At 38.8% G+C, this 12,529-nt stretch overlaps 1 protein-coding gene across 7 annotated transcripts in view; it reads right to left on the reverse strand.

Moving 5' to 3' along the window:
• Nucleotides 1-1,919: 1,919 nt before the first annotated feature.
• The window catches only part of SEMA4G (semaphorin 4G), a 110,014-nt gene continuing 99,404 nt past the window's right edge, over nt 1,920-12,529 (reverse strand). For all 7 annotated transcript variants that reach the window (XM_081953876.1, XM_081953872.1, XM_081953874.1 and 4 more), the window contains 6 exons: nt 8,813-8,957; nt 7,895-8,117; nt 6,946-7,061; nt 5,082-5,236; nt 3,756-3,817; nt 1,920-3,047 (listed from right to left, as the gene is read on the reverse strand). In XM_081953876.1, coding sequence (XP_081810002.1) covers nt 2,200-3,047; nt 3,756-3,817; nt 5,082-5,236; nt 6,946-7,061; nt 7,895-8,117; nt 8,813-8,957 — 1,549 coding nt within the window. In that variant the 3' untranslated portion in view covers nt 1,920-2,199. The remainder of the gene's footprint in view (nt 3,048-3,755; nt 3,818-5,081; nt 5,237-6,945; nt 7,062-7,894; nt 8,118-8,812; nt 8,958-12,529) is intronic.

Here is a 12,529-nt window from a genome sequence, read left to right on the forward strand (position 1 = left end):
AAAGGAGGTATTTTTATTTTTTGTAAAAGAAAAGTAGCAATACTTCCTGGTTAAGTTGGAGGGTGGTAACATATCGTCCATTGTAGCTGCAACAGAAGTGAAAACATTCTGAAACTTGCAATTTATCCATCATGGAAACTACACTTAAAAGACAGCAACTTCTGCTGTCAGTGTTTTGGATATGCTAAGATCTTTAGGCTGATTGTTAAGGTTTCATTCAGATGGTCTTTAACAAATCTGCAGTACAAAAATATCTTGTCCTTTAGCTGTACACATCATTAACATAACAGAAAAGTTTAATATGGCCCACAAATACTTTAAGCAATTTTTGAGTGATCTAAACAAAACAAGAGCTATTAATGAGTTTCTTAGTGGTATCTTAAACATAGCTGGAGCAAGTAAATTATATCATATATTGAAGTATCTAAGTTCAAATGTTATGGAGGAAAAAAAATCAGATTTCCTAACGTTAGAAAAGACCATCAAAAACTTGATCATCACAAATAGTATTCTTCAATGCTCATATTGATGTTTTAGAAATCCTAACAATACCCTATATTAGCGGCCCATGTCTACATACCATTAATTCTAGGGATCTGGAGTGAGAAATCATTTGCGATTCAGATTAGTTTGATCAAAATTGAAAATAAAACATTCCTTTCTACCATTGAAGTCACTTTTTCATTAGCAAATTCTTATTTTCTGACTCCATAATGTAGATCCTCACTCATTCATGTTAGAACAAGGGCAGCTCTAGATGACTTTTAGATTGTTTTGGGAAAGTCTTTCACATCCCTCCAGATGTGTTAGAATACAACCTCATGTTTATAGCAAGTAGAGGAAATGGTGGCATAGTGATTAAAGTGCAGTACTGCAGGCTACTTCTGTTGATCACCGGCTGCCAGCAATTTGGCAAATCGAATCTTACCAGGCTCAAGGTTGACTCAGCCTTCCATCCTTCTGAGGTTGGTAAAATGAAGACCCAGATAGTTGGGGTCAATAGGCTGACTCTGTAAACCTCTTAGAGAGGGCTGTAAAGCACTGTGAAGCAGTATGTAAGTCTAAGTGCTATTGCTATACTAAATCCAATCAAGAAAATATTCTCTGTAGTAGATTTTAGAAAAGATATGACCTAATACCAAGATCTAAGCATCTATTCTTACACCTCACTAAATTCACATTTTACACATTTTTCTATGCATGAGATCTATTGTCAGAGAAAAAGAAACACAACACTTTGAAGGAAACAGAAGAGAGTTCATATAGATAAGTAAAAAGTACTGTAATCCAAATTTATCCGGGTAGCTCTGAGGCAAATGATTGTTCATTTTTGACCTTTTACTCTGTCCCAGCAAGGTGGCATTCAAAATTTGTAAGTTACCTTTAATGGCCATACGGCTTGATTTAATGTACTTTATGGCCATTAAAATTGAAATGCCAGGATGGTAGTATAATTCACTAGTTGCTATTGGCTGGGAGCACCCTACAGCCCTCTAGACATAGCTGAATTACCACAGTCAGTACCTCTCTCCTGGCCTTGTTGGGTACTCTACTCAGAGGAAGAGCAGAGATGACCTATCCATTCACTGTGCTGACTGTTCAACAACTATGAATATAAACTGTGTGTGTAACAATAATGCCTAAAGTTATTCAGGGTAAATCACGTTTAAGCAGGATTCATCTATCACCATTCATGATCGCAATTCACCTTAAAAACAATTTAAATGCAATTTTCACATTAAAAAAAGGAATACATAAAGGTAATTGGACTATAAATTGTGGTTTATCAAAGTTTAGGTACCAACTTCTTAAAATCATAGTTAAGCCTTCATTTCTTACTTAAGACACCCCTGGCGGGCAGGATTCAGAGATGCCTCATGATGGAAGGAAGTAGGAGACAACCAGACAAACCCAACACATCTCTGTGGCCCCCGTTTATTGATCAGCCTTTTATATAAATATAATTCCCATTTAAACAGATTTCTTTGTTTACAGCAATTGAAAAACAAAACAATCAGCAGCAGCAACAACAAAAAAGACAACAGTAAGATAAAAAGAAATGAGTGCGGAGTCTGTGGCAGCTCCGGAGCCCCAGTCCGGAGGTAGTTGCTAAGTCCTAACACTGGTTCTTTTGACCCGAGGAGGCGGAATTGTGCAGTGGCAAGAGAGAATTGTTCAGCGCATGGACTCTCTCCCCCCTTACACAGAGCTCTCATCCAGTTTTTCTACCAACTGGGTGTGTTTCCGCTTCTCCAGAATTTTGCTCAGCTCCTCGGTGAAAGAGTTGTACAGCGGCGAAGTACATGGCTCCTCGTTCTGTCGCAGGAGCATGTAGCTGTTGCCATTCATTTTGCGCAGCATGTTGGGCAATGTTGAAATGCCATTGGTGAACTCAGCAGGGAGAGGGGGAGGGGGAGGGGGGAGGGCCAGAGGTGTCACTTTGGGGGATAGTGACAAGGTAGAGGCTTCTCCGGGGATGATCTGAAGGCAGCCATCTGGATAGGTGCTCAGCTCCTCTTCATCCTGCCTTCCTTTGCTCAGGCAATTTGAAGACACAGTCTGCAGTTCTACGCTTGGTGATTGGGCATCCTTCAGCTGATACTTGCCTCTATGCTTCTGCAAGCAGCAGACATAGAAAAGCACAACAATGAGCACAAAGCATACTCCACTCAGCACTGTGATGATCACAAAGTAGATAAAGTTCATGTTCTCAGCATCTTCTCTGGCCAAATGCCAAGATGGGAGGGTTGGAGTGCTGGGCAGCTGTGGCCCCAGTTCTTTGGGCAGCACAGTTAGAACATAAGTGGCTACCAAGGTCTGCAGGCCATTCTCCTCAGCGTAGCACTGGTATTCCCCACTGTATTCAAGCTGTGTGTCTGTCACCAACAATCCATCTACACCTAAGCGGAAGTGTCCTTGCCCATCCTCAGCAAGCTCTTTGGTGCCATTCACCATCCAAATTGCCCGTGCCAAGTTGGATGTCTGTTCACAAGGCAAGAGCACATCACCACCATGCAGCACTGTCCTGTTCTTCTGCCTGAGCACAGCTGTAAGAAACACAATAATAGACAAAAGGTCTCTCACTACCCCATTTCTGTTGTTATTACATTCAGTGTCAGCACCCAGTGTCCCTTTAATAGTAGGGAAGAGGGGTTTGGGACTCTCAATCTGAAGGAGGTAAGATTCCAAGTGCTCAGGTAAGAATGAAAACTTCGAAACTCTGAAAATACGGTTTAAAAACAAGTTAACCAAGTGCCTTGCCTTTTTAGGAAAGAAAAGACAATCTGGGAACAGAATTTGCAGAAATCCAGATATTTAAGCTCAGGGCAGAAATTATCACAACTGCTTTATCCAAAAGCTTTTTCCATTGGCTGCGTCCTTCTATGCCCACGAGTCTAAGCTATTTGCCATTTCTATCTTCTCCTAACCCATCACTGAACTTGCTTGCAGGATCCAGGAAATTATTTTTGAAAACAGAAGAAACTCATAAAGCTAAGTATTATATATAGGTTGCCTTAATGTGTAGTTTGTGCATGGATAATTGGGCTTTTGAGTTTATTTTATTATTGCACAAACATTTATAGTGGTTATATTTGGTTATCTAGGAACACTAAGTCTGCAAAAGAAGAAGAAAAGGAATCTGCTACTCTTTCTGTCCAAAAGAATTAGGAAGCAGTCGATCTCTTCTGCATAATCATTCATTCAACTACTAAGAAGGAGAGGGGACCAAGGAGGGAAGGGACTGACAAACCTACCCTGCACAGAATCATTCCAGCAGCCCATGTTGCCATGCAGCACATCCTGAATCAGCAGAGATCTGGTGAAAATAAGCAGGACTCTGATCAGTTAGGAAACACAGCAGCTAGAAGATTCTTAATCTCTGCAAATTCAGCAAACTTCACATGAAATTTCTTTTGCATGTATGCAGATTCTTTAATACATACTTATATAAATACTCGTTTACTCAGCACTTCAATATGCACAATAAGAGAAACTGCAGTTCTTACCATCATTTTTTATTTCATCTCACAGTGTAATGTGCAATCACTCTACAGAGACCTAACTACTCAGACAGCATATAATAACAGCATAAAACAAATAACTCTTCCCTATCTGGGGAGACCTAAACTGAACCTAAACTCACAATATTTTAATAAAGAAATAGATAAGAGTTATTTATTTAAAGAAATAAAAATATTTATATAATCTGTTTAATTATGTTTAATGAGTAGCTGCCTTGCATTTTTGAGCTGTTAATTTTTGGAAGCTTTTAATATGCTTGTATATAATAATAAAAATACTCTATAGCTGAGATTGGGTTGGTATGCTCTAGATTCCACTGATTAAACAATGCCTCTTATCAGAGGCATTGTCAGGAAGAGTACCTTTTCTGTAGTAACACCTGCCCTCTAGAATGATCTCTCTCTCTCTCTCTCTCTCACACACACACACACAAACACACACACCAAATTCAAACAACTTCCATCCTATTGGTATTTTAAAGCGGCTTCAAGGCTTGGCCTTTTGCCCAGATCTTTGGAGAAGACAACTAATGCTCTTTTCTGTTCCCCTCTGGGTTTATTTTCTTTGCCATCATTGTTCTTTTGTCTTGTGCAGTTTTTGCAGTGTTTTGTATTGTTCATTTAAATTACTCAGGTCACTGGGAGATGGGCAGCCTATACATTTAATTAATACACCATCAAACAACATCTACCTATTTCAGGACCTTGGAAAGCTTGATAGGTGGATAAAAATGCCAAATCCAGACTGACTGTGTGACCAACCATAGTAATAAATATGCTTTCCCCGCCCCCCCCAACTACATCCTTTATCGTTGTTGCTACAACTGGCTCTCAATATGAGCTAAATTTTAACACCAAAGTAAGAGAATCCTACTGGATGCTCTCTTTTGAATGAAATGGACAGAGAAGGCATACTTCAGACCTAATGTGACTCTACTGATCTAATAAATAGGATGTCTACAGAAGCTGCAGCAGATCCTCAAAAAAAAACAACTGATCTCAGTTAAAGACAAGAAGCCAGAACCCACATTTTCTTCTTCACAATCATTATTTTCATACCTGTCCCGAACATCAGCTACTTCTCGGCAGCTCTTGCCATCCCAGGCACAATATGGATCCCGGGCCAGGATGCAACTGAAGCAGGAGATGTATTGTGAACAAGTAGACAGTGGTAACTGCAAGACACCACTCTGGGCCCCAACGTATAAGTTCCTCTGCAAAAGAAAGATGCTTAGCACCAATTCCGCATACTATTCTTGATGAATGTATCTGTCATGGTTTTCCCATCCCTTCCCTAAGGCAGGGTATTGATTTTGCCAAATCACAGATGAATGGCAGCTTAAGGTGCAGCATCCCAAGGCCGCTTTACCACTGAAAGCTGCTGACACTCACTAGGATAACACATATATCATACTTGGGCTGAAAAACTCAAAATGAACAATAGATGATAGCATAGAAAAAAATCTGTTTCTTTGCTGCCATCTCTTGGACGTTTGCAGCCCAGATATGTTATTAATACATATTAGTATTACAAAACTACTACTTAAGTTTTAACACAGCCTATCCCATATCCTCCAGATGTGTTGTATGCCAACTCTTCATACCCATGCTGAATGAAGATGAAGAGTAATCCAGTTCATGGAGAGAGAACCAGAATGAAGAAGGCTATTATACAGATTAAACATTATTTCCCCCTGCAGCTTCTCACATTTGGCCATAAATCAATTGTAGCATTTAGAGCAGGGGTGGGAAATCATGGTCCTTTTATGGCTGGCTCAGGAATTCTGGGAGTTGAAGCCCACAAGTCATAAATGGGCCATAGTTTCCCTCTCCTGATCTAGAATAAACTTGGGATAAAGCTGAAACAAAGTCAGCACTTTTTTGCCTGATAGAAACAGAGAAATTCAACAGGAGAAATGCTAATGTATTGACTTCCTAACTAATCCCCCTGTGTTGACCTCCTTTCCAACAGTTATTGAAGCATCTAATGAAAAATGTCAAGTAAAAAAAAAAAACAGCCAGGCTTGAAAGATTTAGAGGACATTTGGGACCTTGAAAAGAAATCATGGAAAGTGAGGAACTAGGAACTAGAATAGCAAGCTTCAAACAGTTGTCAAACGGCAACCATATGATTAGTCCTTCGATAAGTGGTAGTTACTACGTAGGGTGGACTAAATAGCAAGGCATTTTTTTTAACCTAGGAGTGGTACCACCACTAATAAAACCTTCATCCACACCATGCTTCCACTACTGTAGTTGTATTTTTATTCCTTTATTTTATGGAAGGCAAGGCTTGAGAACAGCCTACCTTTGTTTCAAGCCACATTATGATGTTTTAATGGTAGGGACAGACAGAAAATAAATCTGGATGCCGGGTGATTGGTTTTTATTTCTCAGTTGTATAATGATAACAACAAAACTGTTTTTTTTTCACGCCTGAATTACACGAGGGAAATAAAGGAAGTTCAAGGTTACCATGAGTGGATTACTGCTGGAAGGAATTCAGTTAAGCTGAAAATAAACTATTGAAGTCTAAAATATTCATCCGTTTTAAAATTCAGTACATTTTGCTCTAGGGTCTAATTAGTGGGATTCATTTAATAATGAAAAGCAAGCTAAAATCACTTTTAGAAATAAATTAAAAGTGAAATAAAATAAAACAAGTTAGAAAACCATTCAAAAATGAAAAAGTAAAATATCAGTTATTTTATCTTCCAGCGTGTTGTGGACATGGAAACCAGCTAAAGAGAAACTAGGCAAAAGTTGGTGATAAAATCAGATTGTCTTGATTTGATTCTTAAATTTGGATGCAACTATTCAAATTAGTTTATTCTTTTGGTAACGCATGTCTTTTCACTAGGAGAAGTGTAATTTAAAGAGCTGTATTTAAGGGTATTGGGGGCAGGTCTACAACTGTTTATACCTGTTGCTTGGAAATGATGATGTTCTCTACAGGTTGGGGGTTCTTGAAGGCCTGCATCTCCTCTGTGATATGGACCGCCGAGCCAATGACGACAGCCTTGTGAATCCATCCATTACCTATTCAGAGGTAGATAATTATTTAAAGGAGCAACAAGAAGAATTAACTTTACGATCTCCTTATTTAGCCCCTCTTGTAGGATGTGTTTCATCCTGATCCTGATCAGGAAATGAGGTATCTATCCAATTCCATATTGAAATGGAGCAAATGTACACTTTAATAATGCAGATCTAGTCTGTGTTGCATCTAAATCTGCATCATCATAATATCTTGGTGCTGAAATTCTAAGCACTGAAGACTTCTGGAGGAAATCAGATTTCAAGTGGTCATTTATAGCAAACACTACAAATCAAAGATTTGCCTGGTCCACCCATTCCGATTACTTAGAATTATATTTCTGAATTAAGAGCATTCTAAATACTATCCAGAACTCTGTATCCATGATCTACCCCTTTCTAGAACAAAATTTCCATTACTCTTTATGGGTTAAATCTGTTGTCTCTTTTTAATCAAGAACCATTAAGTTTAAGACATGGGGAAAGCTTATCTGAGCAGGGAAAGTTGAAAAAAAAAGGGGGGTGAATTCTTTGTTTGCAGGGAAAGGGTGGATGCACTCCCTCCAGAAGCAACACAGAGGGAGGTAGACTATAAAGTGCTATAAGGAAATATGCAGCACTTGTATGTCAACCATAACTGAATGACACTGAGATAGCTTAGTTTTAGGGGAGTTCTGTGTTGTAAAGAATATAGAGGTTTGGAAAATGTATAAGAAAAAATCAAATTATAATTAGCCTTCCTTGATATAGTTAAGAAAGGAGCTAACAACCGAAAGTCTCTTAAGTTGTTAGAGTACACACAAACATACATGCATGATGAATTTAACTGCAATTACCTGTTCCCAAAAAGAGGATGTCATACATATGCCCATCCAGGGCTTGGACTCTGTCTACTGCAACCTGGGTGTAGACCACGTTTTTCTTTATTAGCAGAGGGACTCTGTCTGTAGGTTTCACCTCGTCATACATCAGTGGATGAAGCTTGATAAAATCCAGCACACCATTGGGCAGGTCCTGGGAGGAGTTGTAGCCTCTTTTGCGAGCACGATTGGTAATGCACTGCAGGGAGAAAACTGCTATAATTGGCCCCACCAGATCCAAAGTTTAATGTTCCTTTCTTTAACTTGGTTCCTTCCACTTATGTTTTAGTCCAGGTCTCATCATTATCAATTAGAAATGTTGGCAGCATAATCCAAACCAACCAGAGGAATTTAGTTTTCAAAAGGATACATAAAAAGCTAAAGCATACAAATTAAAGCCTTCTCATGGACTTGCACATCTTCAAACCAGAGGTGGGTTCCAGCTGCTGCTACTGCTGGTTCGCTCAGGAATGCGCTCTGCGTGTGCGCATGATTAATGCACACTATATGCATGTGCTTGAACTAAAACATTGCTTGTACACAATATGGCATCGCCTACGGCGCCACTGAGAGAATTGGTTTGGCAGTGTGGCAGGCCGAGTTACGACCTACTCAGCCGAACCGGGCCGAACCGGTAGGAACCCACCTCTGCTTCAAACTGTAGCAAATATTTAAATGTATTCCCATATAATTTCCCCATATACTACCTCTTTTGATCATTTACTTATAGTTTTTTTTAAGGCATAACTCCTCTGTAAAATATCACAGGGAGTTCCCATATCTACAGTATTTCACCCTGGATCTTTGGATCTCTTATGACAAGGGAGTACGTGTAACCCCTGTATAGTTCATCTGAATAAAGATGAAGATGAGATACAGATGAATGTAACTCACTGATCCTGGCCGTGGCTCTGGTATAACCCCAGTATACTGGGACCACTTGCGGGAGGAGTCTTGGTATTCCATGTACGCCCCTTCAAAAGCCGCTCGCACCTCTGAGATGTTGTATCGGCAAACAGCAGACACTTCTATGCTCCTCCTGGAAAATATAGGAAAATGGTGGGAAAGCCTCAATCTCAAGGCTCTAACCATCTATCACAAACCAGGAGAAGGTAAATTTTAATTTCTGTGAAGGATTACATTCCCTTAGGACTGACATGCAACCTTTTTGCAGTCACACAACTGGTCTTCATTTTTACATTTATTCGGTTTCCAAGAAATTGTCATCAGCATGGCAGCAAGATACAAAGATTCACTGGGGTTGTGAGCCGACTTGTCTGGCAGAGGATGTCAGTAATCTGAAATTTTACCAATAGCACCAAACACAATCAGGCAACTGCCAGGGTCTTAAAATACCAACAAGATTTTGTTACTACACTTTTGATGCCACTAAAACTCCCAGAGTGTTTTGGATATAGGTTGCCTTTTCACAATAGGCCAAATCACAGTGCAAATAACCCAATGGACTTTCATACAACATGCTGAACTATAAATAGTGGTTTACGAAACACAGAGCATGTTTAATCTATCATTAGTTGTTGCTTTGATCACACCCAGCTACAATGTTGCTATTTTAACACCTTGTAACTCATAGCAACATTGTCAGATTTTTTACGCTGCATCCCATCATTGTTGCCAACCTGCCAGGAATTACTTCATCACAGGGTCTTTGAACATGGTCTTGGTATGCTACCTTGATCTTATGAATGTCTGGTTTTAGAACATAAACTATACACCAAATTCTTTAAGTATACCATTCTTTGGAACTGTCTCAGACTCTTTCATGTAATAACTTAATAACTGAATCTGATGACTTTCTGTCATAATCTAGGACATTATAAAGAATCTGAAGTCTCAACATTCCTTATCACGCTCTGAAGAACAAAGCCACCATTTCTTCAGATTTGTGTTTATCAATTCTCTGCTGCCACTTCCTGGGTCAAAAGAATGGAACACATTCTCTAAGTGGCAATGAATCTCCTGGGTTGAATACAGCCCATTAGTCTTCCTTAAGGCCTAACTCTTACAAAAGACAAGGGAACAGGGAAGGTGCAGTAGCAGAGGATGGTAAAACCTTGAAATCTTAACACAGAAGTATCAGGCTAAGGACTCATTTCACCCAGCTATCTGTATCACACAATTATGGAAGTAGCAAGCAATCACTAAGATTAATTGCCACTGGTAGCCCCCCCCCCCTTCCCAAATTGTCTAGTCTCCTTTAAAAAAAATTCTAAATTCCTTGGGCCATTCTGATACCTAACAACAAATTCCACAATTCAACTATACTGACCCATGGAGGAAAAAGCAACTGAAGATGCACGAGATTGATATGTTTTATTTTTGAAGATAAAAGGAAGTCTTATACATTTGAAAGGATTACACAAAAAACACCTTGTACATTCTGAACGCTTCTTTGAGATCAATGGCATGGTCTGATTATTAATAAATATGTTTGATATGCAGTCCGTTCACAAGGGGGATGTAGCTTCCTGGGTGGCATTTGCTATAAATGCAGACTTCAAAGCTAACAAATATTACAAAAGCGCAAAGGTGCTAATTAACTGAGGAGAACTTGTAAAAATTCACAGTTATCATTAAGAGAAACATGCAAAAAGTTGGCCTTGGCTTAGTTCAAAAATAACAAGAAAAAGAAACATGCAGCTGTGGTTGTAGTTACAGTCCATATGTAAATTGCAGTCTTTGTCCCCAGTTGCACCAAAGGGATCTTGCCAAAATATTGGTGTGATTTTCCTTCTAATCACTACTGCCTTTTGCATTTGCAGCTAGTATTAATCTATACCACAGCTAGTCACCCAGAAGAATTTCTTTCATAAAACGCCCACAACAATTCTGGCTGGTTGTTGTACCAATTACAAACCAAAACATTTATAAGGACAGATGACTGTACTGGCAATCACAATCAAGAAGTATTTTGTGTTCCTCTATCCACTCACAGATGTTCATGGAATGAGGATTGTGTATCGTTAAAGAATCTGCCTGTTGTGGCCAATATAAAATGCCTAGCCTACAAGAAGAATGATCCTGCTGCATCAGTGTTTAAGAAAAAAAGGTTCAAGAAGTATCTGAAGACAAGAAGAGTTAGCTCAAGAGCTCCTGAAAAGATTAGGAATTCAATTGCCAATTTTTCTCTATCAACATCAATCATTTTCTCAGTGGTTTAATGAGTTTGTGAGTAGTAGAACATATACAGCATACACTCTAGAATTCTTTCAAAAGTGGCTTGAGTCTGTATCTGTAGGCTTAGACTGAATTAATTTATACCAGTTTGTGAAAATATTTCCTAGAACATTCAGATATATATGATCAACTTCTCTTGCTTGAGGACATCTCTACATTATTTGCTATATGTTAAAGGATGCAAGTTCTCCAGCACAACAGGTAGATTAAACAGGTAGATTAAAATTGACCCAATACTCACAATACCATGGCATTTCCTGTCTAGTTTCTGTCCTGTTTCCTAAACATTCCTAAGTATTCTGCTTGCCTTTTGGTAAAGCTGATGGATCACATCATTCAAAGTGTCATTTATGATACATTCCAACACCTCTTTCTTGTACAATTATCTCAGAGGTAACCAATATAGCACATGTGAGCACCCCTGTGCCTTCACATACCTCCTTTGGTGTCTAACAGCTTTCCTCTTCCATTGACTTTAAGACAGAATGTTTTAATTAAAAATAAATACGTCAAAAACTGATATGGTGCAGAGCAAAGCATTTTTTTCAGCATAAAAGTACACTGGTTAAAAACCAGAAGTCTGGAGGCAACTTTTCAAACTAAAATCATTTATTAAAAGGCTTAAACTTCTGTGAACAACTGATCCTTTCAACAGATACAGTATATGGAGTGGCTGCAGGGGTGTAGGGTTAAAACTGAAATGAGACTGAGGGGGAAGAAAGAAGAAAGGAAGACAAGGAGTTTAGGCAGATAGGCAGAGAAATTACATATAAGACAGATTACAAGGCCAATTAAGAACTGCAAAGATGTTTGGAGGATACAAACATGAGATGGACTTTTCTTTCTACTCAGATAGACATAAATCCTTCTCAAGGATTGATTTTTTTTTTGCTAACACCGGATTTACTTCCTAAAGCTAAGAAAACCAAGATACTCTCCAGGACACTAACTGATCATAGCCCGGTGTGGTTAGAGATTGAGTTAGGGAAGAGGCCAAGAAGGTCTTGGAGAGTAAACGAAAATTTATTTAGATATGGAAAAAATGTTGATGAACTTAAAAAACACATGAAGGAATTTTTTAGTTTTAATATGAATAAGGGTACTCCCATTGAAACAGTTTGGGATGCAAGTAAAGCTTATATGCGCGGGGTCCTGATACATATTAATTTTAAACATAAACAAAGCAGACAGAAAAAGAGAATGGAACTGGAAGATGAAATAAAAAAAAGGAACAGTTACTTATAGTAACTCCAAAAGATGAGGCACTTCAGATGGCGATAAAGCTGTTGAAAGATCAATTTCAAATGCTTATATCAGAACAAATAGCAACCAACTTACAATTTGCCAAACATAACACCTTTGCTAATGCTAACAAACCTGGCAGGTGGTTGGCTTATACCTTGAGAAAGAACA

Source organism: Natrix helvetica, assembly GCF_964273705.1.
Source record: "Natrix helvetica genome assembly, chromosome: 5".
NCBI classification, from domain to species: Eukaryota; Metazoa; Chordata; class Lepidosauria; order Squamata; family Natricidae; genus Natrix; species Natrix helvetica.